This window comes from Bombus vosnesenskii, unplaced genomic scaffold (assembly GCF_011952255.1).
Source record: "Bombus vosnesenskii isolate JDL3184/JDL3185 unplaced genomic scaffold, Bvos_JDL3184-5_v1.1 scf7180000013265, whole genome shotgun sequence".
NCBI classification, from domain to species: domain Eukaryota; kingdom Metazoa; phylum Arthropoda; class Insecta; order Hymenoptera; family Apidae; genus Bombus; species Bombus vosnesenskii.
In genome coordinates, this window is record NW_022882925.1 from 5,771,054 (window position 1) to 5,796,058 (window position 25,005).

The 25,005-nt window shown below is 32.8% G+C and overlaps 7 protein-coding genes across 14 annotated transcripts in view; 2 read left to right on the forward strand and 5 right to left on the reverse strand.

The window, feature by feature from the left end:
* The first annotated feature begins 59 nt into the window (after window positions 1-59).
* On the forward strand, window positions 60-5,573 carry LOC117242803 (vacuolar protein sorting-associated protein 18 homolog). 4 transcript variants are annotated; one of them, XM_033509752.1, is made up of 19 exons: window positions 60-97; window positions 767-879; window positions 994-1,177; window positions 1,242-1,405; window positions 1,531-1,707; window positions 1,815-1,862; window positions 2,106-2,295; window positions 2,353-2,474; window positions 2,570-2,785; window positions 2,873-2,989; window positions 3,058-3,282; window positions 3,354-3,536; window positions 3,611-3,928; window positions 4,001-4,136; window positions 4,215-4,436; window positions 4,501-4,652; window positions 4,911-5,008; window positions 5,086-5,397; window positions 5,486-5,549. In XM_033509752.1, exons 2-19 carry the CDS (start codon window positions 799-801, stop codon window positions 5,547-5,549), a joined length of 3,009 nt encoding a protein of 1,002 aa, XP_033365643.1. In that variant the 5' UTR covers window positions 60-97; window positions 767-798. The 4 variants fall into 4 exon arrangements, with proteins under 4 accessions (XP_033365643.1, XP_033365634.1, XP_033365652.1 ...); XM_033509743.1 differs by lacking the exon at window positions 60-97 and adding an exon at window positions 302-400; XM_033509761.1 differs by lacking the exon at window positions 60-97 and adding an exon at window positions 415-630 and having other exon boundaries at window positions 5,486-5,573.
* Window positions 5,574-5,725: 152 nt separating this feature from the next.
* Window positions 5,726-8,291, reverse strand: LOC117242837 (putative 3-methyladenine DNA glycosylase). 2 transcript variants are annotated; one of them, XM_033509834.1, is made up of 6 exons: window positions 8,212-8,269; window positions 7,719-7,876; window positions 7,388-7,538; window positions 7,109-7,318; window positions 6,796-7,005; window positions 5,726-6,263 (listed from the first exon to the last, which is right to left on the reverse strand). In XM_033509834.1, exons 1-6 carry the CDS (start codon window positions 8,267-8,269, stop codon window positions 5,875-5,877), a joined length of 1,176 nt encoding a protein of 391 aa, XP_033365725.1. In that variant the 3' UTR covers window positions 5,726-5,874. The 2 variants fall into 2 exon arrangements, with proteins under 2 accessions (XP_033365725.1, XP_033365716.1); XM_033509825.1 differs by lacking the exon at window positions 5,726-6,263 and adding an exon at window positions 6,277-6,718 and having other exon boundaries at window positions 8,212-8,291.
* Window positions 8,292-8,302: 11 nt separating this feature from the next.
* Window positions 8,303-10,204, reverse strand: LOC117242846 (putative odorant receptor 92a). Its single transcript, XM_033509848.1, has 5 exons — window positions 9,985-10,204; window positions 9,579-9,885; window positions 9,139-9,399; window positions 8,637-9,000; window positions 8,303-8,509 (listed from the first exon to the last, which is right to left on the reverse strand). Exons 1-5 carry the CDS (start codon window positions 10,202-10,204, stop codon window positions 8,453-8,455), a joined length of 1,209 nt encoding a protein of 402 aa, XP_033365739.1. The 3' UTR covers window positions 8,303-8,452.
* Window positions 10,205-12,872: 2,668 nt separating this feature from the next.
* Window positions 12,873-14,873, reverse strand: LOC117242381 (putative odorant receptor 92a). Its single transcript, XM_033508999.1, has 4 exons — window positions 14,250-14,873; window positions 13,844-14,150; window positions 13,426-13,686; window positions 12,873-13,284 (listed from the first exon to the last, which is right to left on the reverse strand). Exons 1-4 carry the CDS (start codon window positions 14,467-14,469, stop codon window positions 12,873-12,875), a joined length of 1,200 nt encoding a protein of 399 aa, XP_033364890.1. The 5' UTR covers window positions 14,470-14,873.
* A 56-nt stretch (window positions 14,874-14,929) lies between these two features.
* LOC117242830 (odorant receptor 67c-like) lies at window positions 14,930-17,489 on the reverse strand. Its single transcript, XM_033509811.1, has 5 exons — window positions 16,835-17,489; window positions 16,448-16,754; window positions 16,025-16,285; window positions 15,531-15,894; window positions 14,930-15,382 (listed from the first exon to the last, which is right to left on the reverse strand). Exons 1-5 carry the CDS (start codon window positions 17,049-17,051, stop codon window positions 15,326-15,328), a joined length of 1,206 nt encoding a protein of 401 aa, XP_033365702.1. The 5' UTR covers window positions 17,052-17,489; the 3' UTR covers window positions 14,930-15,325.
* A 160-nt stretch (window positions 17,490-17,649) lies between these two features.
* Window positions 17,650-21,162, reverse strand: LOC117242826 (facilitated trehalose transporter Tret1-like). The gene is made up of 5 exons (XM_033509797.1): window positions 20,571-21,162; window positions 20,137-20,316; window positions 19,356-19,552; window positions 18,795-19,101; window positions 17,650-18,407 (listed from the first exon to the last, which is right to left on the reverse strand). Exons 1-5 carry the CDS (start codon window positions 20,644-20,646, stop codon window positions 17,782-17,784), a joined length of 1,386 nt encoding a protein of 461 aa, XP_033365688.1. The 5' UTR covers window positions 20,647-21,162; the 3' UTR covers window positions 17,650-17,781.
* Window positions 21,163-23,321: 2,159 nt separating this feature from the next.
* LOC117243438 (inactive rhomboid protein 1) overlaps window positions 23,322-25,005 on the forward strand; it is a 299,403-nt gene continuing 297,719 nt past the window's right edge. For all 4 annotated transcript variants that reach the window (XM_033510939.1, XM_033510940.1, XM_033510942.1 and 1 more), the window contains exon 1: window positions 23,322-24,864. The gene's annotated coding sequence lies outside the window, so the exon portion shown is untranslated. The remainder of the gene's footprint in view (window positions 24,865-25,005) is intronic.

The following is a 25,005-nucleotide window of genomic DNA, read 5'->3' on the forward strand; positions in this document are numbered from 1 at the left end:
AAGTTGCGTCGTACACAATGCGTTAGAAGCACGTTGATTCTTAGAATGCAAAAATGATTTATGAATTGATATGACAAATTCTTTCAAACCAATATATGTAAAAATGTACACTATGTGAAAAATAGCGAAGTGTATTTCTGAAATTTGTTTTCTAGATTATATGCTTAATAGATGTTTGCAAATTACTTTACCACTTACTACTCACTATATCCTTCCTTACCAACAGTACTTGTTAGATACTAACCCTGATACTAGAAAACGATATAATAAAATGCAAAATTTACATGAATTTTCTGCCATAACTTACTGTCGCATAAAATTATATTTATGCATAGTAAATAATGTATAATATCAAATCACCTAAGCTTTATATTTTTATCTAAGTTTTCTATCTATACAGGTTTGTATTTTATCATTGTTACCAATGCAGCTGAATTTATCAAGTTGCTGTCAGATACTAGTCTCTGTTGAAAAACATTGTAAATTTAATATTTATAAATTTAAGTTTAATTTGATTTGTAACGACATATGTATTTAATTTAAAAATGAATTATAACAAAATATGCAGTAAATTATAAAACGACTAATTTAAAGTTGAATGAAACTTTTGTTGAAGCTATCATTGTAAAGGTACATTAGAGATTCACATTAATAACATAATTAAAGTACTTATATTTTAATGTGTAACATAATACATTATGTTTTATTATATTATGGATTAGGCTTCAAATTGTGAAGCATAATTATAATGTGTATTTAATTGTAGTAAAGTGAACAGTTTTACATAGACTGATAAAAATGACATCAATGTTTGATCAGTATGAACAAGCATCTCAAAGATCAAAACAAGTATATACACCACCAATTCGTCCAGATATAGTAAGTTTATATGTAATATAAACTTTTTAAACATATATATAACATATATATTATATATATATATACAAATACTTTTTAAATTTTCATTTAATATTTCTTTCTTTATGCTTTTAGAGTACTGCTGGATTTATCCAAATGAAATTTCTAGATGATGGCCCAATTTTTATTAAACAAAAAGTTAACTTTTTACCACCGGACAAAATTTTACATCTTGTTGTTAACAATAATATCATTGTTATTGCCATGGCTAATAATCTCCTCTTACGTATTGACATGAAACATCCAGATTCACCTGAAGGTACTTCTTCCTTAATGAATCATAATATAAAACATAAGATATACGTAACATGTTTTTTTTCCAGAGATTGATATATCTAAATATGCAATGAATATGGAAATGTCAAGAATGTTCCTTGATCCTTTAGGTAATCACTTGTTGATATCTCTAGTTCCAAAATCTCAAGATCCTCCTAACCCTCCCCCTGAATTATTTTATTTACACAGAAAAACAACAAAATTAAAACAGGTAAATACAATGAATAAATATAACTAATATAATTAATTAAATATACGTGATATAACTTATATTAATTTATAGAAATATAAATATTGTTATAAAAAAATATAGCTTTCAAGATTTGTTTATTTAAGGCAGGTAAATTCAAAGGACATGAGATTACTGCCATTGGATGGAACTTTTCAAATTCTTCCGAAACTACTACAGGTCCAATTCTCTTAGGAACTTCAAAAGGCCTCATTTTTGAAACAGAAATTGGTTTAGATGGTGATAAAATATTTAATACAAGCCTGGAACAATATTGGCGTCAGGTATAAATAAAATACATAAATGAAATTTTAATGTCATTGCCAATAAACATTATCATTTCATAATAATAAAAGTGTTACCCTTATATCATTATTCATTGTGTCCAAAGCTTCCTAACTATTTACCTCTTTATGGTGCTAAAGAGGTAGAAGGATTGGTGAGTTAGAAATTATATTTTCTGCATGTGCAAAACAACTGTATGCTAAAAACACAAAGATATTTTTGAGCTCCTGAAAATAATGTAATGGAGCATTATATTTATACAAAATTACGGTCTCTTAATCATTTTAATCTGTGCTTATTATTTCTGCTATTTTCATATCATAATCATACTTTATCATGATATACCATCGTATTGCATTACATTGATATATAATCAATATTTAATTACTTATTTTAGGTATTTGATATAGGGAAAGATAGTAAACCACCAATTACTGGTTTGGAGTTTCATAAAATACCAAATACTGACAAATATGTGATTATTGTTACTACTCTTATGCGAATTTATCAATATATTGGAGCAGTACAAAATCCAGAAGAAAAACCTTTATTACAACAAATTTTTAACAAATATTTAAATGTACAAGGTAAATTTTACTTCATTAAGTTATTTTACGATTATAATCAAACCAATATTTTTACAGAGAGCTTCAATGAAGTAATAAATAATTTGCCTTATTCTAAAATTCAATTTTATTATCCTTCACTTGGTATATTACCAAAATCGTTTGGTTGGTTAACCGAACCTGGTATATTTTATGCTCAGGTAATAATTTCATTGTTATTTACTATATTTTCTTGTAATTTTTAAATTATTCTTATTATTTTCCTGTAAAACTTTTATAACTTCCATTTATTTAGATTGATCCAAAAATAGATCCAAAAAGTGTGTTAACAAATCAACAAATGTTAATTTGTCCTGAGGCAAGTCTAATGGGGATCAATACCTCACAAACAAGTACTCCACCATTATCTTTTGTTTTAACAGAATTTCATGCCTTATTACTTTATACAGACCGTGTAAAAGGCATGTCGCTTTTGAATCAGGATTTGATATTCGAAGACATTTATAATGATGTATGTGGAGAATGAATTACGATTATAACAAGATCTGTAATTATTATGTTTGAATAGTATCATTAGGAAGAAAATTTCAATTTTTAGGCAGTGGGAGGATTACTTAATATTACTAAAGATTATGCAACACGTTCCATATGGGCTTATAGTGAAAGAGCAGTATTTAAATATAAAGTTAATAAAGAAGATAGAAATGTTTGGCAGGTAAAACTACTATATTTAGTATCAATTAATGGTATACATTAATAGATACATATATTATTTTTAAATAGATCTACGTTGATAAAGGTGAATTTGAACTTGCGAAACAATATTGTAAAGATAATCCAGCACATATAGATCAAGTGCTTGTAAAGCAAGCAGAAATGCTTTTTAAGAATAAGGAATATGAAAAAAGTGCTCTCATCTATGCAGATACTCATTCGTCATTTGAAGTAATTTCCTTAAAATTTCTACAGGAATGGCAAATAGACGCTTTAAAGACATTTCTTAAAAAGGTATTATATTTTGTTACTTTAAGTTTTCTAAATTTAAATACTTGAAATAATTTAATCTTATATGTACCTAGAAACTTGAAGGATTAAAAACACAAGATAAAACGCAAATAACCATGATTGTTGTATGGGTAATTGAACTATTTATGAATCAAATGGGTGTATTACGGAGTAACAATACATCATATTTACATGATCCACAATATCTAGAATTACAAAAACAATTTGATAGCTTTCTTGCAATACCAAAAGTTGAGGTATTAATAATATCATTAACAAGTATGGTATTATCCAAAAAAGTTTGGCATAGAAAAGTTTATTTTAATTTCAGGAATGTATAAAAAGAAATCGTAGCACTATATATGATTTAATGGCAAGTCATGGTGATAAAGACAATCTTATTCGTTTAACTATAATGCATTGCAACTATGAAGAAGTGATACGTCAGCATTTATATAAAAATAATTATTTAGATGCTCTTGAAGTTCTGAAAAGCCAAAATAATAAAGAGCTATTTTATCAGTTTGCTGGTATTCTTTTACAAGAATTACCACGTCCTGCAATGACTGCTCTAATATCACAGGGATCTTTATTAAAGCCATCTAAGCTTCTACCAGCTTTAGTATCTTGTAATAGTGATGAAAAACATGTAAGATATTTATTCTTTTATTACATCTGGATTTTAGTGTTTATAACAATTAACTAATGTTTGTTATTATAGGCAAAAGAAGTAATCAGATACTTAGAATTTTGCGTTTATAAACAAAGTTGTCAAGAACAGGCAATTCACAATTTTCTATTATCTTTATATGCTCGTTATAAACGAGACGAAGTAATGCGTTATATTAGCTCGCAAGGTAATTTTTCAGACTATACTTTCATTAAAATTGTAATTTAATAATATATTTAATGGGATGTTTATAAATTTACTTTAGGTCAAGATATAAATATGGTACATTATGATGTGCATTATGCATTACGATTGTGCCAAGAGGTTGGCTTAACAGAAGCTTGTGTACAGTTGTCTGCTTTGCTTGGGTTGTGGACAACAGCAGTTGACTTAGCTTTAACAATTAATGTTGATCTTGCTAAACAAATAGCTGCTATGCCCTCCGATCATGATGATGAATTAAGGAAAAAGTTATGGTTGAAAATTGGTAATCAGAAATATAAATTTTTAATTTTATACTTTATTCCAATTCTAACATACTGTGATTCTAGCTGAACACGTAGTTCGAGAAAAAGATGACATACAGCAAGCAATGGAATTTTTGCAGCATTGCGATATAGTCAGAATAGAAGATATATTACCTTTCTTTTCAGATTTTGTTACTATAGATCACTTTAAGGATGCGATTTGCAATTCATTGCAGGTAAAATAATTTTTCAGATAGCATGTACAATAGTGTCATTACATCCGTTGATGTTAGCTGACTAATAATAAGTATATTTAACAAGCTAAGAGTAGTAGAGTAATAGAGTTTTACAAAATTTCGAGTGTCTTTCTTTCCCACTGAATGTCATTGAATTAAGTGGGACGAAATACGTAACTTGTCGCCGAAGATTTAACGTAGCTAACACGACATTACAAATATCGATCAAATAGTGTTTATTTTAATTGTATTTGACAGGAATATAACCAACATATTCAAGATTTAAAAGAAGAAATGCAAGAAGCAACAAAAGCAGCAGAACTTATTAGGAAAGATATACAAGAGTTCAGAACGAGGTAAATCGATAAATAATAATAGATTATTTAATGATGTGATATCATTATATCATTATGACATTATTACATTTTTTTAGGTGCACATTTATAAATACAAAAGATACATGTAATACTTGTGGTGTTCAATTACTACTACGACCTTTTTATGTATTTCCATGTGGACACAGATTTCATAGTGATTGCCTTGTAGCTGCATTAACACCTATGTTGTCAATGGATCAGAGAACGAAGCTAGCTGATCTTCAAAGACAACTCACTGCTCTTTCAAATAGACCTGAAGATACTAGATCAGTCAGATCTGTATCTTTATCTACAAAAGATCAAATCAAGGCTGACATTGATGACTTAATAGCATCTGAATGTTTATATTGTGGAGAACTAATGATAGAGTGAGTTATATTTTTTTAGTTTATGTCGATATATATATGTAACTATTTTAAAAAACGGTAAACTAAAATAATGAAACTTATGTTACAGGTCTATAGATAAACCATTTATTGAAGAAGAGGACTATGAGAGAGTGATGAAAGAATGGATATGAGTTATATGAAATATTGCTGATTTTGAAAATATTTTTAAATACATACATATGTTTTATATTACATTTATATATCAAGATGATCATTTGTGATAAATAGGTTATGTATTATACTTTATTAATTGTGAAAATTATTTATTTTATAAATGCATTAAAAATTGTAATCTAAAGCTCGAATATAATCTTAAAATAATATAGATTATGTATTTCACGATTTTGTATGCATCAGCTTATATGTATACAGAAATATAAATATCTGTAATGTGTTAAACTATATTGAAAAATACTAATTTTAAATATATTCGGTATATATTATATTAGCTGTAATTTAATTCAGTTCTAAATACTTTTCTGCTTCCTTATTTCGTTTACTCACGGCTCTATTCCCGTAAATATAATACCGTAATGGTTTATTTGTCCATTCTTCTCCATAGTTATCTATTCCTATTCTACGACATTTAACAATATTGAATTTCTCTATTTCAGCATTTTCGATCCATAAACCTTTCCAAGAACACAAGGAATATTTACTATGATTTTTATGCAGTTGGAACGCCATACATAATTTCGATGGGCCATTACATAATTCATGTTCCTTTAAATCTTTTAATAACTTTTTAGATGCACTCGATGATCTCTTTGAAGTTCGTTGATTAGTCATATACCCAATACCTTCTAAGGGTTCGACTGCCCTTATTAAAACAGCACACCCTTCACCTAAAATCTTACCAGGATATTTCTTTATTGAAGAATATGAAATACAAAAGATGGAAAGTGTTAAATAGTATATGCATGTTCTTCAGATTTAATATCTCTATGACTAACACTAGAACTTCCTAATACATAATATCTCCACACTTTCTCTTTATTATTGTTTGAATCATCAGAATTTGCTGCTACAATAGTAGTTGATTTTATATAAGGATCATATTCTATCCACAAATCACTACATTCATAAATCTTTTTCTGGTTGAAGATATCTTCATCAATAACAAAAGCTGTACAAATTTTGGTTGGATTGTTACAAAGTTCATACTTTTTAAAATTTTGAACATTTTTTACTATTTCCTTTTCTTTTTTATTTTCTTTTGTCTGCATATTTCTTAATAATTCCATATAATCAAGGCCAAGCATAGGTTCTACTGCTTTTATTAATACATGCGCTCCTGACTCTAAATATTTTTTTTGTAAAATACTACATTCTGTATCTAATTCTTTTACTTTTAATACTTTTTTATTTTTCACTCACCTTGACTAGATATGTTGAAACAATGATACATTCCATATGTCATATATATATATATAGTACCAGGTGGCATATACATTGGTATATTACGAGGAGTAACTTTATTTTGATAAGTATGTGATGCTTTATCAATTACTCCTAAATATCCTTCTGTTTCAACAATTCTACCTTTTAAAATAGTACCATTTTCTAGGCAGCGAACTAGTACTTTCCCTGAATATATAAACATACATTAATACTGCATACTTGTAATGTATATTGTATAATAGTTAATTGAACTGAATAGTTAAGAGAAGTAGATAATTTGTAATATTACCTAATAAATTTTGTGCTAATTCTTCACAAGGACAGTCGAAAAATGAATATGGCAATCTATTTGAACATATTTTTTTTTCCCATGCAGTCAATGGTGGATCTTCCAATTGTTTTAATTCTTCTTTCATCATTTTAAGGTCTACCACTGCTCTAGGTTTACTTTTTGGAGGAGGTATATTTGGTTGAAGTTCTTTGTCAATCCCTTTACTCCCTAGATGTATACATCATATAAAAGTATACATTAAATATAATATGTAGCTATTGTTTTAAAGACACCTACTATCTCTCAAACTTTTAAAGTTGAGTTTATTTGTTTGTTTCTGTTCCAGATTCTGAACATTTTCTACTGGTGGTTTCAATGTTTCTGCTGTGTTAGATAGTTCTTTATCTTTAAAATTTTTATTTTGCACCACTGAATTCTCTTCCACACCCTAATAAAAATGTTCATTTTACATATGAGAATGTCACAAAAGAAAGTTACATTATTGTTATAGAATTTATATTGTTCTTAATAAAAGCAATTATAAATACATATAGAAGAAAAAAAATCAGCAATTTGTTTAAAAAAAGTAATTATAATATTTTTTAAAAATCAAATATTAATAGTAAACCTTTGATTTGGTTTTCATTTCATCTGTGTCGATATCATCAATGTTTTTTTCTTCGACAGAATGTGTCTTTAAAGTTGATCGTGTTCTCTTCATTAGTGTAATACAAGTCGTGAAACGAACAGCTATAAAACTGTTAAACGTTTGTCGACTAATAGTCTCTACGAAAAATAACAAAAATTACAACATGTTTCTTAACATTACCAGATTAGATTGGAGTTAGGTTGGGGTTAGGTTTGACCGGTTGATGAAAACTGTTAAAATTTAAAATTCAAATGCAATGAAGTTTTCCCGCAAAATATAAACGTCAAATATCAATGTTGCCACTATAAAAATATAGTGAGATCATTTTTATTCGTGCTATGTATTGGGTTTATTCTTTGAAACGTGTTAAAAAAGAAGCACTACTTTTTCCTTTTGAAAAGAGGTACGATGAATTTTTTTACATTTCTGCATGAGAATATGTGCTCTTTATAACGAATTAATTAATACATACGATTGTTTAGTATTCCACGATTGACGAGGGTTTTTAGATTGGATATTACAGGCAACATCTACATTCGATTGAAGAATAATGTCAGGTACGATAAGAAATTAAAATTTACTCTTTTAATTAATTACAGGCTAATTGTACGAAGATGCTACGGATATTATTATGGATACACATTCGATTGTTTTTGATAGGAATTGTTTTTAATTCGAGTGAAATCATAGATTGCTTCTTATTTCTTTGAAGTTTACTTTTCTTGTATTTGTCGTAATAAAGTAAAATACGAGGCACCTGTGTTGAATACCTAAAATCAAACTTTTTGAATTTTCACTTCTTTATTTTCTAATCTTGTAAGAATTGATGTTTCCTCCCGGACAAAAATATTCCTTTTTATATACAACACAGTTCGATATTTCGATTAAAGTACTCACAGTCGTTAATGTATGGATAGACAACGTTCGGAAAGTTAATGCTGAAATACTGCAATATTGTTGTGCCCTAACAATCATAAGGCACAGGTGTCGCTGATACATTGACGGTAGATTGTACCACGGTATGTTGAAATAAGCAACCTGCCCAACTTCTTGATTTTCTTGGATAAGAATTTCACCGGGCCAGCACCATAAAAGTAGTTGTACCGTCACGGAAATAAAATACGATGTGCATTTCAGTATATCAGTAATTTCTGCTTCGTTATCGAGCATTGCATATCCACTCAAACAAATTTCCAGTCCGCTCGTAAGAAGTTGCATGAAAATGATGGGTGTGAGCAAATTATTCACATCATTTACCACACTGTGTAAAAGTAGTAGTATTGTCAAAGACAAATTGGATAGGACGCGGTATGATTTAACGGTAATAAAAAATATTAATAGAAAAAATTGATTAATAAAATTGCAAATACAACGGGATCAGAAGTAGGAAAATATTTACTGTATCATTCGTTGATGATGGCGAATGCATCTCATTAGTTCTATCTTTATCTTTCGTGTATAATTTGGGTTACAATTTATTTCAGTTCCTATATTACTAATCCAGGTATTGATTAGTTTAAATTGAGCAGACACGTGCAAAATCGTGGTCATAAATGAGGCATCCAAACCACAGATTGTAGTAGCGCAAACCATGGATGATAGAATTTGACAGATGAAAGCGATTTCGAATTTGGGAGATGCCGAAATATCTGTGCCATACCTAATAACGTGTTTAGGTATGATAAATTAATAATACTGAATTTTATGTCTGAATAAAGTAAATAAGCCATATCGATAACAAATATCTTATGATTTTAGTATTGCAGCAGATATATTTCTATTTATTTTACTTTGTAATCAACGACGAAGGAAATATAAATAGAAAAGTGTGATGTTTACCAGACAACAAAGGGTAAATGTCGGCTGTTATCTGTACTGCTTGCGTTGTATTCGAACCTAAAATAATCAACAACTCCAGCAATGGAGAAAGTGATCACGTTGCACATGCACGATAAATAAAAAGCTATCGTACAAATTCGTGCCCAATAAGCGAGTCGTATATAAGGCTGCATTTCTTTCGAATCGTTAGCAGTGTCCCATAAACTTCGTATTTCATAATAAAGTCTGTATGATCTTTTCCTTCTCACTATTAGGTAGATCATTTTGAACAATAATTGTCCGATCGTGGTTAAAACGCATCCTACTCCTAATTCGAGGAGGAATTCAATTTAACACGCTGCCACAAGATATCATAGTAGTTTGTTCGAAGAAATGTGAGATATAAGTCAATTTTACTGAGGCTTACCTGCTAGGATCGTTATGTCACCCCAACTCGATGCTATCATCATAATTTCGGGCACAAAGACGCTATTGATTGCTATTAGTGCCAATATCAAGCGGATATATGCGAATATTTTGCTACACGTCGAACTTTTCTCTTCGATAGGCCACATTCCAACCATACTACAGAAGATCCTGTTCGGTAGTATGTAATAATCGATCGATGTGTTAGGTAGTTCTTTCATGTTTTCCCTTGATGCGAAATTGGATGCGTGTTTACGAATGAAACCGTGTCTCGTATATCCTGACAAAGTTTTCCGGTAGAGAATTCTTTATGACAATATTATAGACCAGACGTTAAAATATAAGGTTTTATTTCCGTTTTCCCTTCGCTCGATATTCAATATTAATGTTATTCTGCAATATGTCCCCCTTTATTTTGCCCCCCTTATTTCTAATTTGTAGTTTGATGAATAGTCTATGTTGTAAGTAGAAGGGATATTATCTAAATTGATATAATGGTTTCTTATGCGACGTAATTGAATGTTCAGTCATGTTTAGTATATACAAAGTCAAAATACAGTATAGAAGGCTATTGATAGAAACAGTATAGAAGAATTTGTCTTTGTTTCTACTTCTTTTTGATATCTTCAAAGACAGAATAAGGAACAGTTATTAGTAATAATAATATATTTAAATTATTTTAGTCTATTTTTAATTCAATTTCGCTAATAAAATGAGATATAACGTAATAAAAATAATGCAAGTGTTGTTAGAATTCACGTGTAGGAGAATCATGTTCATGATATTTGTAGTGAAAATTTCATCTAAAAGGGCGCTTGGTATCGACATTTAGAAAGCATGGATAAATTACAGGTTAATAAGTATTTCAATGAAAAAAGATAAAAATGTAATTGTGAAATTGGGAAGGATAACAATCTATGGGCAATATCCACATTTGATTATAGAATATCAGATACAGTATGTGTTAGAGATTTACACTTTCTGTTATAGACTACTTTTTGAACTGTCGTACGAGGGTACTACGCTATAGATGCACATTTGACTGTTTTTGTTGGAATTTAGTTTTGTTGCATTTGTTGTAACACAGTAAAATACGAGATAGCTTTGTTGAATACCTGAAATCAAATTTATATTTTAATCTTCATATTTTTATTTTGGTTTTGCAGAAATTGAAATTTCTTGATATTAACGTAGAGTTTTATATTTTGGCCATTTCTGACCTGTTGCATATCTCATTCTTAAAATAAGTAAATGATTACTCACTGCCGTTAATGTTTGAATAGATAACACTTTAAAAGGTAATGCTGTGATACTACAATATTGCTTTGCCCTGAGCGGGCCATAATATTGACAGCAACAGGAGGTATGTCGGTCAAAGCCTATGCAAATGTTATTGTCAATATAATAGGATCCAAAACGCAGTTAGGTTCATCTTACTCATCTCAAATGCAAGGACATGTCTCTACTTAGATTCTGCAAAGTTAGCCATTGAATTAGCGACCAAATATAAAAGTACAAATATAAACAGCACCAATATCGAACTAAAATCACTTATCTCTTTATCTTAACGAGTCATTTTTTCAGATGTATCTCCGACAATTCCCAATTAGAATAGTCTAGTGAATGCCTCTCAGAGAAATAATATTTGAATCACTTTCGAAATATCCTTACTGCGAGCCGAACTTCACGAATCGGATTTCTCACACATTTTGAGTATCAGAAGACAATTATACGTCAACCCAGGAGACATCACAAAGATTCTATCACATACTATGGAATCCCTACAGAATATTCGCATTTATAGACAAACTGATCTCCTTCAGCTGTAACGAAGGACATATAGCCAAGCGATTCCCGAAGGGAGAGTATGCAATTGATAACATTCCAGGGTCTACCAGGACTGAAGAAAAAAATAAGACTAACGTTTCGTCACAGAATAGCAGTGTTCCCCAGCCATCCCAGATAATAGAGGAATTTTCCTTATCTCAAGTGACAAATCATACCAAACAAGAGCACAGTCTACAACTACGGAAGCTTCAATCAAATTATAAGTTCTTACGGATAACAGTGATACCGGAATAAATAACGCTCCCGTAGACAACAATGATTCAGCCATACAGAATCTAGTCATTTTCAAGGAACCTAAACCGTTTCAAAAGAAAAGAAAATATGGAAGTAACCAAAGGAAGAAAATCAGTATCTTGAAGACAGCTAAAATCACAGAAATGCTGGAACTAGTTAAAGCCCCATTTGACAGTAATCGGCACAGATATCCGCTAAATTTCACCCAACTCCTTAATTTTCTGGGTAATTGTGTCGTGCTATAAGACCCAACAGCAGCAGCAATTGTCCTAACACACGGCATGCCATCCTTAACTCTGATGTTAAGCGAAATGTATCTTCATTTTGAGCATCGAAATATAGAAGATAGAATCCGTAGTATCTTGGAAAGCTGTAATCTATCGATTTAAATCAATAAAATGGATATTATGTCGAAGTTTTACCTAAACTTCATGTAATGTAAATAACGTAAATAATCTCGATAGAGACTGAATTGCTTGGATAAAAGAAATTCTACATTCGATTGAAAAATAATATCAGGTACGCTAAGAAATGAAAATTTACTCTTTTTGTTAATTACAAGCTAATTGTACGAAGATCCTACGCGTTTATGGATGTACATCCAACTGTTTTATAAGGGAATTGTTTTTAATATGAGCAAAATCATAGATTGCCTTCCTCATCTCTTTGAAGTTTACTTTTCTTGTATTTGTCGTAATAAAGTAAAATACGAGGCAGCTGTGTTGAATACCTGAAATCAAATTTTTTAAATCTTCACTTTTCTGCCTGTTAATCTCGTAAGAATTAATTTTTGTCGACGTAAAAATATTATTTTTTAAATTCAACACAGTTCAATATTTCGATTAAATTACTCACAGCTGTCAATGTATGGATAGACAATGTTTGGAAAGTTAATGCTGAAATACTGCAATATTGTTGTGCCCTAACAATCATAAGGCAAAGATGTTGCTGATAAATTGGCGGTAAATCGTACCACGGTACATTGAGATAAACTACATGCCCTATGTCTTGGCTTTCTCGAACGAGAACTTCACCAGGCCAACACCACAATAAGAGCTGTATCCCCATGGAAATGAAATAAGATATAAATTTCACTAGATCGGCTTTTGCTGTCCCGCTATCTAGCATTGCATATCCACTCAAACAAATTTCTATCCCGCTTGTAAGAATTTGCATGAAAATGATGGGTGTTAACAAATTATTCACTTCGTTCACCACACTGCATAAAAGTAGTAGTATTGTCAAAGACACAAATTGGACAGGACGCGGTATGATTTAACGGTAATAAAAAATATTAATAGAAAAAAATTGATTAATAAAATTGCAAATATAACGGGATTAGAAGTAGGAAAATATTTACTGTATCATTCGTTGATGATGGCGAATGCATCTCATTAGTTCCATCTTTATCTTTCGCGTGTAATTTGGGTTACAATTTATTTCAATTCCCATATTACTGATCCAGGTATTGATTAGTCTAAATTGAGCAGACACGTGCAAAATCGTGGTCATAAAAGAAGCATCCAAGCCAGAGATTGTAGTAGCGCAAACCATGGATGATAGAATTTGACAAATGAAAGCAATTTCGAATTTAGGAGATGCTGAAATATCTGTACCATACCTAATAATGAGATTAAGTATACCTAAATAAAATAAGATAATCCTTATCGATAACAAAAATTTTATGATATAAATATTGCATAATATAATATATTTCTATTCATTTTACTTTGTGATCAACGACAAAGGAAATATAAGTAGAAAAGGATGATGTTTACCAGACAACAAAGGGTAAATGTCGGCTGTTATCTGTACTGCTTGCGTTGTATTCGAACCTAAAATAATCAACAACTCCAGCAATGGAAAAAGTGATCACATTGCACATGCAGGACGAATAAAAAACTATCGTACAAATTCGTGCCCAATAAACAAGTTCTACGTAAGACTGCATTTCCTTCGAATCGCTAGCAATGTTCCATAAACTTCGTATTTCATAGTAAAGTCTATATGATCTTTCTCTTCTCACTATTAGGTAAATCATTTTGAACAACAGTTGTCCGACCGTGGTTAAAACACATCCTACTCCTAATTCGAGGAGGAATTTAATTTAACACGCTGCCACAAGATATCATAGTAGTTTGTTCGAAGAAATGTGAGATATAAGTCAATTTTACTGAGGCTTACCTGCTAGGATCGTTATGTCACCCCAACTCGATACTATCATCATAATTTCGGGCACAAAGACGCTATTGATTGCTATTAGTGCCAATATCAAGCGGATATATGCGAATATTTTGCTACACGTCGAACTTTTCTCTTCGATAGGCCACATTCCAACCATACTACAGAAGATCCTATTCGGTAGTATGTAATAATCGATCGATGTGTTAGGTAGTTCTTTCATGTTTTCCCTTGATGCGAAATTGGATGCGTGTCTACGAATGAAACCGTGTCTCGTATGTCCTGACAAAGTTTTCCGGTAGAGAATTCTTTATGACAATATTATAGACCAGATGTTAAAATATAAGGATTTATTTCCGTTTCCCCTTCACTCGACGTATATTCAATATTAACGTTATTCTGCAATATGTCCCCCTTTATTTTGCCCCCCTTATTTCTAATTTGTAGTTTGATGAATAGTCTATATTGTAAGTAGAGGGGGCATTACCTAAATGGATATAATGGTTTCTTATGTAACATAGTTGAATCTTCAATTATGTTTAGTATATACCAAGTCGAAGTACAGTATAGAAGACTGTTGAAAGAAACAGTATAGAAGAATTTGTCTTTGTTTCTAGTTCTTTTTGATATTATCTTCAAAGAAACAATAAGGAACAGTTCTTAGCAATAATAATATATTTAAATTATTTTAGTCTATTTTTAATTCAATTTCGCTAATAAAATGAGATATAACGTAATAAAAATAATGCAAGTGTTGTTAGAATTCTCGAGCAGAAGGATTATGTGAATGAGATTTTTGAAATTAGTGAAAATTTTATCCAAAAATGTGCTTGGGATCGCCAACGTTCAGGAGAAGAATATGAATGAATTAAAAGTTTATAATTATTTCAATGAAAGAAGATGGAAATGCATCTGTAAAATTCCAAAGGATAACAATCTATGAGCAATATCTACATTCGATTCTAGAATATCAGATACAATAGACTTAGAAATTTACATTTTCTTTTACAGACTACTTTTTGCACTGTCGTACGAGGGTACTACGCTATAGATGAACATTTGACCGTTTTCGTTGGAATTTAGTTTTGTTGCATTTGTTGTAACACAGTAAAATACGAGATAGCTGTGTTGAATACCTGAAATCAAATTTATATTTTAATCTTCATATTTTTATTTTGGTTTTGCAGAAATTGAAATTTCTTGATATTAACATAGAGTTTTATATTTTGGCCATTTCTGGCCTGTTGCATATCTCATTTTTAGAATAAGTAAATGATTACTTACAGCTGTTAATGTTTGAATAGATAACACTTTGAAAGTTAATGCTGTGATGCTGCAATATTGTTGTGCCCTAATTATCATAAGGCAAACGTGGTTTCGATAAATGGGAGGTAAATTGTACCATGGTACGCTGAAATAAACCACCTGTCCAACTTCTTGACTTTCTTGGACAAGAATTTCACCGGGCCAGCACCATAAAAGTAGTTGTACCGTCACGGAAATAAAATAAGATGTAAATTTCAGTATGTCGGTAATTTTTGTCCCGTTATCGAGCATTGCGTATCCACTTAAACAAATTTCTAGTCCGCTCGTAAGAAGTTGCATGAAAATGATGGGTGTTAACAAATTATTCACATCATTTACCACGCTGTATAAAAGTAGTAGCATCGTCAGAAGCACAAATGAAAAGAATTTAAAGAAATATATTAATCGGCGAGGAGAAAAGTTGATTAATGCAATTGCGAGAAGAAAGAGATTGGAAGTAGAAAAATGTTTACTGTATCATTCGTTGGTGATGACGAATGCATTTAAATAGGTCCTCCTCAAACTTGTCCATGTCAATAGATTTATGATTCATTTCAAATCCAATTTTATTAATCCAGGTCTTGATAAGTATAAATTGTCCAGACACGTGTAGGATCATAGTCATAAACGTGCAGTCTATGGCAGTGATTGCTGAAAGTCCAATCATAGCTGTCATGACTTGACCAACAAAAGCGATTTCGAATTTGGGAGATGCCGAGATGTCTGTGCCGTACCTAATAGTGACATTAGGTATAAGTTAAGAAAAACAATTGTAATTAAGTCCTTCTTTATATCTAGATTAACAATAATATTTTATTTAAATATTGTAATATCTTTTTCCGTCTTTTTTGTGGTTAACAACGAGAGAAGTTTAAGTGGAGAAGGATGATCTTTACCAGACAAGAAAAGGTAAATGTCGATTGTCGTTAGTGTTGTTGCCGTTGTATGCAAATCTAAAATAATCGGCAATCGTAGCAATCGAGAAGGTGGTTAGATTGCATAGGAAGCATGAAGAAAAAGTGATCGTAACAATCCGTGCCCGATAAGCGATTTGCTCGTAAGATTTCCTTTCGTTAGGATCATCGGTAGAATCCCATAGAATTCGTATCTCGTTGTAAAGTCTGTATACTCTTTCTCTTCTCGCTACTAAATAGATCATTTTAAAGAATAACTGCGTGGCTGACATTAAATTGCTTCCTATCCCTAATTCAAGAAGATGTATTGATTGGTTACGCTGCCAGAAAATAAAATGACAAATTTGACTCAATTCTATTAAAACTTACCTATTACGGTTTCCACATCACCCCAATAGAACGCTACAGCCATAATCTCGGGCACGAAGAAATTACTGATTGCAATTAATGATACTATTAAGCGGAAATACGCAAATATTTTACTACATGTCGAACTTCTTTCTCCGATAGGCCATATTCCAACTATGCTGCAGAAGATCTTATTCGGTAGTATGTAGTAATCGAATGTAGTAGATAGCTCTTTCATCTTCTCCCCTCATGTGAAATTGGGTGCGTGTCCGCGAGTAAAACTCTTCCTCGTATATGTCTTAACAAAGTTTTGCGGCAGGGAATTCTTTATAACGATATTATAGAGTAGATACTTAAATATACGGTTTTATTCGTTTTGCCTCTTCAATCGAAGTATTTTCAATATTGATGTCATCATTTTGTACGTATTCTTTTTTATTTCGTTTGTTTTCGATTTATCATCTGATTAATAATTGATGCTGTAAGTAGTAGGAACGAGATATAAACTGCTACAATATTCTTCTAACGTTGAAACTCTAACCATGAGTAGCATACGTAGTATAGAAATAGATTGTTAGGAGAGTCTGTATGAAGAAGTTAGTCTGCATTTGCGCGTCCTCTTGGTATCGTTATCGTAAACAATAAAGTTTTGTATTGTGGAAGTATGAAAGGTACAATAGTTAATACTCAATAATACATAACATATTTGAACAAATTTAGTTCATTTATAGGTATTGTTTATATATATATATATATATATTGTCGAAATATATGATGAAATAATAGAATGAAAAATTACAAAGGATGAATGTGTCTTAAAATAACTATACAATAGCTTACAATTAACTTGCATTTTATAAATAGTACAAGTAGTTATAGTCTTATGATTTTTGTTCATCTTACAATGATCTATCTTTTTTAGGCAAGGTAAAGCTGTTGTGAAATTGAAAGAAGAGTTTAATGCGCTATCACTTTTTTATCGATCGTTGGATTTCTATGAGACTCTTTCCCGACGTTTCCGGGATTAAAAAATAGACATACGGCGCCGAAAATAACACACAAATACTATAAGTCCAATACACAAATTTGTCACCGACTAAATCTAGGAAAGGTTGATAAGACTTTGCACTCGCGAAAGAAAGCAAAGCGTTACTGGAGCTCACGAATAAGGAGGCCATGTTTTTCATATTTGCAGTGAACATTTCACCTAAAAGTGTGCTTGGAATCGGTTGCAATCCACAAGACATGGAGAGATTAAAAGTTAATAACGCGACTATTGGTAACCACGTCAAGCTGTTAGGATCGTATTCTAACGAAAGGAGATGAAAATGCAACCCTAAAAGTGCCAAGGACATCGATGTTCCTATACCAGACATTATCAAGAAACATTTTCTACCAAATTTGTCAACTAGAAACATAGATGCCAAGCCAGCTACGATTGTAGAGAATCCAAGGATCGTCACTACTAAGCTTGGTTTTACGGCAATTCTGCTTTTTATCAGGATTATTTCGGCGTAAGAGCTCAGTGCACTGTGTCCACTCACGTAGGAGAACACGTAGACACCAATTATGACGAGAGGTTTCTTTAAATTACCTGAAATAAAATAGAGAAAAATTCGGGATTGATCGTTTCGTTCGTTATTAGTTCCTTAAGTTGGGTACTTAAAATTTTCATTACGAAGAGAACAGAAAGGGGCACGAAGCTTACTAAAGTTGTTCGAGATTAGTTTGGAGAAAATCGTAAGAGGAAACTAAACTATCAGAAATACCATGTTTAATAGGTTTGACGAACGTATAACTTGACGATATTAATTTTCGCGGAAACAATCTCAAATATTTAATAACTATATCGGGACGAAGTGTTAGTAACGAAACACGGAATTTCTGGAACAAATTAAACTTGTTCTCTTGTAAACGATGAATTCTTCCGTCGTTAACTTTTCTGGGAATATTTGAAGTAAAAAAGAAAATCGTCGAGTACTTGGCATGAGGAACTCCTTCAACTTTAGGAAAATATTAGTTTCAGCTCCGTCGACGAATTCTTGAAGATCTCGCATCTCCGCTTTGACGTCAGATTCTCGCCTAAACCACTTCAAGGATGCCTCAGCCTTGTCGATATTTCCGTGCAGGAGGTAATGGTAGGGTGATTCGGGTATCAAACTGAAGAGGATCATGAAGAGGATACTCGGAACGAGGCTCACGTACCCGAACATCTCCATGGACAGATAAGGACCCATTGCATTACCCAAGAACATACCAACGGAAGATGCATTCACGTTCATGGATATCTGAAGACGTGACCACAGTTATAGCTTTATCGGATAAGAAATCTTATTCAAAATATTCATATAGATAAAAAGAAGGTTATTTTAAGATACTTTAAGATACTTTAGACCGCTTTAATTAATTTAATTGATATACGATATAGAAGTTTAGACAATACTCCTTGATAAAAATTATGAACAGTTGTCTCGATAACATAAAGTATTTTTCATTCATTTCGCTTGTGTATTGTAAGATATAAGAGTTAATAAGAATTTACCAGTGACCCACGAATTTTCGGATTGGCGATTTCGCTTAGATACAAGGACAATGCAGCCCACATCATTCCCGATCCGATTCCCGAGCAGAATCTAGAGATGTAGAGCCACATGACTGATGTAGCACAAATGCTGAATATCCAGCTTGCGGTCAATGGTACCCCACCAAGCAGAAGTACCTTTTTTCGTCCAATATACTCTGAAGATGATGTTGTGATATGTTAAAGCTACATTTACCTGAGAACAAGATCACCACAACTCAGTCACATATCACTCAGTCATATATATAGTGGAGATTTTTAATCGAGTTGTTTTACATCTCCTCTAAATCTTTGATTAAAGATCGGAAATGCATTTCTCAATGATTCTCTATCAACGATTCTCTATCGATATTACAATTATTCTCCTGCGTTTACTTTTTTACGTACCGCAATTTCGTATCATGTTTTTCTACGAGTGCTGAGTCGTGGCTGCCTTGTTCTTATTCAATTCTCGATTAACAATGTTGATCACCATTGTTTGCCTTGCTTGGCCACTTGGACGTGTGCTGCAAGAGAGTATCGATCGGGTCAACTACTAACTACATATGTGTTTATCAAAGTTATCGGACATTTCTGGTATACTGAACAATCTAAATGAAACAAGTATTTAGTATTAAATTCGCAAGAATATATTAGACACAATTTTCAAGGTCATTTATGTCTTTGTGATGTGACTGGAGAGGATAAATTAGTAGATCTGGCCAGACGAATCTTCTTTCTGATAATGAAGAAACGGTCTTACCTTGACACAGTGCACTGAGCAAAGCCCCAGCCAGGCGACCAAGATTTAAAAGGGAGGCTACCCAGGACGCTTCGGTATCTGTCAGTTTCAAAGGTGTGTTCGCTTCCGTTGATGTCAGTTGAGCCAAGTACGGCGATGCCCAACCATTCGCGAGACCACTTCCGATAACAGCTAAGCTGACTGTCACAAACGGCCATGAAACAGTTGTGTCAACGGATGCGAGAGTAATTTCATTAGCTCATTCATAGACATAGCTTATATAGGCACCTTGATGTACGGTATACGGCGTATTTTGATGTACACCAGAGATTGTATTAAATCGTCTTGATCAAATTTAATGCAAACATCGCGTTCGTGAACTTTCAGACAACGATTTTCGCTTTCTAAATTCTCAAGTTTAAGCATCGACTAGAAATTTATTTAGTAATACTTACGTGTACACGTGGCTAGCCATTGTGGCCAGATCGTGATTTTTTTATCCGCATCTTTCTTTGGATTTTCAATAGACATCTTGATTCTTGGTATCAGACGAGATGTGCAGGATGTAATGGTTGCGTTGCTAGGTTGGATGAAATTATCCGAACTGACTCATATAATTCATGGAACTTATAGCAGGAAGACACCAGTCGAGATCGTAAGATTTGCATCCCGATAAGATCCTTGATATATTTATGCCCCGTGTGTAAAGGTTTGATTCTTATGTATGCCACATGTGTTTGTCTTTTCAGCGTGGGCACATGAAAAAGCTCTTATCTTGGAAATTTCTGTGGTTATATTTTTCTTATCTTTGATTATACTCATCTGGTTAGAATCGGAATACGGTATGAAATTTCTGAAAAACATCAGATCACGTAAACATTCATTAGCAGTGATTGGCAGTTCTGCACCGTTATCGCAACATCACGTCACAAATAGCTAATAACAACATTAAGAACTACTGTTCCGAAATTTATTGCAGACGCATGGAAGACTGATGTGTGAAGCTGGTATCGTCGTGGATACAGTGTATAATTTGAGAACACTGTAGTACGATTACAATCATTTGATATGCAAAAATTGACGTACGGGCGCGTTTCAAGTCAGTTTATCAATTGTAGACATTATGCAAGATGTTATGAGATGTATTCTTAAGAATCAGAGAAGATAACAGTGGAAGTAACAAGAGTCTCTCCACTTCTAATTAATTTCTTTATCAAATGGGTAGAATTCTCTTATAAAAAGAATATTTATGGTAATTCTTGAGAAAACTAATTATAACACTTTTATATTAAGTTCACCTTATATATTTGTTAAATGAGATTGGTATTAAATTGGTTAAGCGAAAATTGCGATTCAACCTTGTTTCACTGCAAATTCAATGTATATACATGTAAATAATGTTCATAGTCCTAATTAAATTCGATAATTAATTATATTAAATCTTTTCTTATTTGATTGATATTTAGAATATTTTATACATTTCAGAATAAAGATCGGCCAAAATGAAAAAAGGCCAGTCTCTGTCAAGCGATACAAGTATTCCAGATCCTTTAAACTCTTTTGCGAAGAAAATTGAACAGAAAGTTTACATTCATGGGAACAAAAGGTAAAATGAACTCAATTTGGATAATTTTAGCGTGGACAGATAGTGGTTTAATTCCTTACAATTAATTATATTAACGTACACTAAAGGAAATGGCATATTTTATTTTCATTTTATCATAAAAAGTACAATTTAGCTGTGTATTATACTGTCACCAGTAGAGTAACGGCAAAAGAGATGTTGACAATACTGCATTCAACTCGTAGTCAATTAGGTTGTTTACCTCTAATTACAATCTCAGGAAGATGTGACGAAATGAATAATGAAATTAAGAAAACTTCTAAAGATTACGACGATAATGATAAAAAAGTTGATGAAACTCTTACAAAAGTCTGTAATAAGTTAAATATCATACGTTCAGGTACATTTACGATGATTAATTTCACTATTAGTATATCATGAAATATTGGAAAAATAGATAACACTTAATATTATGATGAGATAATTATATTATATGATTACATTATATTATAAGATGATACTGAAGAAAAAATGCTAGAAGAAGAAAGTGAAACACTATGTTCTATAAGTTTAACAGATGAAGTAGAACTATCTTTTGATGGTAAATGGTTAAGAAAGTATTTTAAGTTGCCACTGAAGATGGGAATTAAGGAAATTGTAACAAGAAAACCTTGCGACCCTGTCACTTATCTTGGATTTTGGTTATTGAATTATAGAAGATGTCAAGAGCGTAGGCAGTGGCAATTGGAGAAGGATAACGAGTTAAACTATCTCCGGTCTATGATCGAAGAACCAGTATGTGTTATTAGTAGAATTTTATGCCTCATCGGATTTAATATTTTATTATTTTTTTCTTCATATGTCATATTTAAATGATAACAAAATTCTGACGTGTAATAAATTAAAGAAACATTACATTTATTGGATTACGGATTTTTATGCATTTGTGGTTCAAAAATATACAGAACGCATATATTTAATTATAAATATCTGTTCTCTAATTACTATTCTTCTCTTTTCAATAATGATAAACAAAAATATTTTTCGTTTTTGAGCAAGGAAAAGATCTTAAACGAATGTTTCAGGTATCTAAAGAAGAGGAATTTTCGGTATCCATCAGAGAAGAAGAAGAAGAAGAAGAAGGAATGCGTGACTGGAATTTTAAACGTTACGAGACTATGCATGAATAGTAATAGATTTGCTAAACAGGTCTCTTTCTCTATTTATTATTTATAAACTATACATATATATTTACTCACTTGATCGAATTGTGCACATAAAAGTAAATTCTCATAACGGGTACCGAACTCAATAACGCAGTTACTAAATAAATACTAAGATATTAATTGCAATTAAACGAAAAACTGCTGGGAAATTAAAATACTCGTTGAGAATTAAATTTTTATTTACTCTAATATTTATTCTATAATAGTGAATGAATGCCACTTATTTCATTCTATACTAACAGGTCACTGTCTGACCATATGATAGTGTCCACCCCTTCGATCGACGGCAGAGTCTGTTTGAATTTCACAATATCACCCGCAGGTGTCTCGACGTTCGGCAAGACTATTCAGGAAGCCGCGCTTCGTACGGTCTCGTGCATTTCCGCCGTGGGGTCGCGGTTCCCATGCGAAGTTGCGCTCAGTCCAAATCGCGCAGCTGCCCCCTACAGTTTGGTGCGCGGTTAATCGAAAACGCACGAAAATACGCGGAGTTTCAGATGCGGTGAAAACATTTCGATCTTGTTGGTTCATTGTCGTTTTAGATATGATAAGAGCCAGCAGAAAAAAGGATCGCATTGGTATGCCACGATGCGAACGGTGGGACAAAAACACGCGTCATGTTCAATTGGATTGTTATTGACGCGAGGGTTGGTTGCGCGGCCATGCCAGTCGTCGGGTGAACGTCTTAGTCGGCAGATGGCGCGGCGTTCGTTTCGGTCCACCCTGCCTGCGCTGGAATGCCCTCAGCGAGGAGCCTGTCGACGCTGCCGTCTTTCGTGGAGCTTTTTTCCACGCCACGATCAGGTGACTGGGCCAAGGCCCTTTTTGGACCTTACGACTCGTTTCCTAACCACTAACGGACATTCGTGAGCGGACGTGTAATCGCGGAAACGGATACGAGAAGGCGCCAGCCGGGTGGTCCACTTTACATGTACGGAGGTGCTGTGTTGTGTTGTGCACCAGAAGGCGGTTCCAGTGCACTCTATACTTTGATCATATCTCATCGTTCCATCTCGCTGTTCGATAGTGTGATTCTATCTGACATCCTGTGTTACTAAGTTCTATCTAAGAGCTGTGTTTAAACGATCGACGATTATTAGTCGCAAGAAGAGGACGCGGCAGGCGACCGAGTTAAAGCAGAACACGGGAGTGTCGTCCACCATTTTGGCTGCGCGAGGTTATTCGATGTGTGCACCATTCTCATTACACGTTCCCTGTTTTCGTATTTCGCATCCAATTGTATCGTTCATGATGTTAATCGAATTGTCGTTCGAATCGAGAGACGATCGTAAACAGTGTACGAAGAGATAATTCCTGGAAGATGATCTCTTAAAAGTTGATGTTAAATGGAGCAAGGCGAGGGCTGTTTTTCTGTTAATCCTCGATGCTGTCAGCTGGTCATCTAGAAGTGTGACGGTGATAAAAATCGAGAAAATTCGTGGACGTGGAATTCGACCTCTGTGCCATCTTGTATGTGTTACGAATGATCGTACGGGAAGTAAGAAATGTTTCGAAGAATATCGTGAATCTCTGAAGTAAATCATAGTGGAATAGAACGATGTCGCTGGAAAGTGGGTTACTATAAGTGCCGTCCCTGCTGTTGGTGAAAATTGACGTTCACGGGAATATCCTGTGCCTCGTAATTCTTCATCTTACACACTCGTTTACTCTCTGCTGCTTATCGCGTGAATACTGACGAATTCGCGTAGATAATTTTAGTGCAGCTGATCAGGAACGACGTGTCTGAGGGAGTCAGCCTGTGTGAAGGATCTCGAGTGCTATTAACCTCGTTTCGTGGCCACCTCGCGGCGGAACGATTCTCGTTTCGCGATTTTTCTCTGGACTTACGTTCTCGAGGTGCGCGTTTTAACGTGATGGGAGATGGGCGGCGCGATTAACGACCAGGAACCTGCGGTGGGGCGAGTACAGGAATCGTGGCGTTCGGACACGATCTACATAGTAAGTCCCTTGTGTTGATACGCGGGAAACATTCTCCATCTTCGAATATATTATAAACGAAGGACGCGTGTGTTGTCGTCAGTTGTCGCATTTTTGTTGATGAATTTTCCCAATATCTTTCGTTCCAATGTTCGCTTGTAA

Coding starts and splice junctions, on each gene's coding strand:
- LOC117242837 (XM_033509825.1), bottom strand. CDS start 8,269: ATGTTGCCTGTAATATCCAATCTAAAAACCCTCGTCAATCGTGGAATA. Junction 7,877..8,211: donor TCGTGGAATACTAAACAATC/GTATGTATTAAT, acceptor TATTTTTCGTAG/AGACTATTAGTCGACAAACG. Junction 7,319..7,387: donor CTTTAAAAGTTTGAGAGATA/GTAGGTGTCTTT, acceptor GTATACATCTAG/GGAGTAAAGGGATTGACAAA.
- LOC117242830 (XM_033509811.1), bottom strand. CDS start 17,051: ATGAAAGAGCTATCTACTACATTCGATTACTACATACTACCGAATAAG. Junction 16,755..16,834: donor TGATGTGGAAACCGTAATAG/GTAAGTTTTAAT, acceptor TTCTTGAATTAG/GGATAGGAAGCAATTTAATG. Junction 15,383..15,530: donor CTATTCAAACATTAACAGCT/GTAAGTAATCAT, acceptor ATTTGATTTCAG/GTATTCAACACAGCTATCTC.
- LOC117242381 (XM_033508999.1), bottom strand. CDS start 14,469: ATGAAAGAACTACCTAACACATCGATCGATTATTACATACTACCGAAT. Junction 14,151..14,249: donor TGACATAACGATCCTAGCAG/GTAAGCCTCAGT, acceptor TCCTCGAATTAG/GAGTAGGATGTGTTTTAACC. Junction 13,285..13,425: donor CATCATCAACGAATGATACA/GTAAATATTTTC, acceptor ACTTTTATGCAG/TGTGGTGAACGAAGTGAATA.
- LOC117242826 (XM_033509797.1), bottom strand. CDS start 20,646: ATGTCTATTGAAAATCCAAAGAAAGATGCGGATAAAAAAATCACGATC. Junction 20,317..20,570: donor ATGGCTAGCCACGTGTACAC/GTAAGTATTACT, acceptor CGTTTGTGACAG/TCAGCTTAGCTGTTATCGGA. Junction 18,408..18,794: donor GAAGGAGTTCCTCATGCCAA/GTACTCGACGAT, acceptor ATTTTATTTCAG/GTAATTTAAAGAAACCTCTC.
- LOC117242846 (XM_033509848.1), bottom strand. CDS start 10,204: ATGAAAGAACTACCTAACACATCGATCGATTATTACATACTACCGAAC. Junction 9,886..9,984: donor TGACATAACGATCCTAGCAG/GTAAGCCTCAGT, acceptor TCCTCGAATTAG/GAGTAGGATGCGTTTTAACC. Junction 9,400..9,578: donor CATTTACCCTTTGTTGTCTG/GTAAACATCACA, acceptor ACACGTTATTAG/GTATGGCACAGATATTTCGG.
- LOC117242803 (XM_033509752.1), top strand. CDS start 799: ATGACATCAATGTTTGATCAGTATGAACAAGCATCTCAAAGATCAAAA. Junction 1,863..2,105: donor CTAAAGAGGTAGAAGGATTG/GTGAGTTAGAAA, acceptor TACTTATTTTAG/GTATTTGATATAGGGAAAGA. Junction 3,537..3,610: donor TTGCAATACCAAAAGTTGAG/GTATTAATAATA, acceptor TTTTAATTTCAG/GAATGTATAAAAAGAAATCG.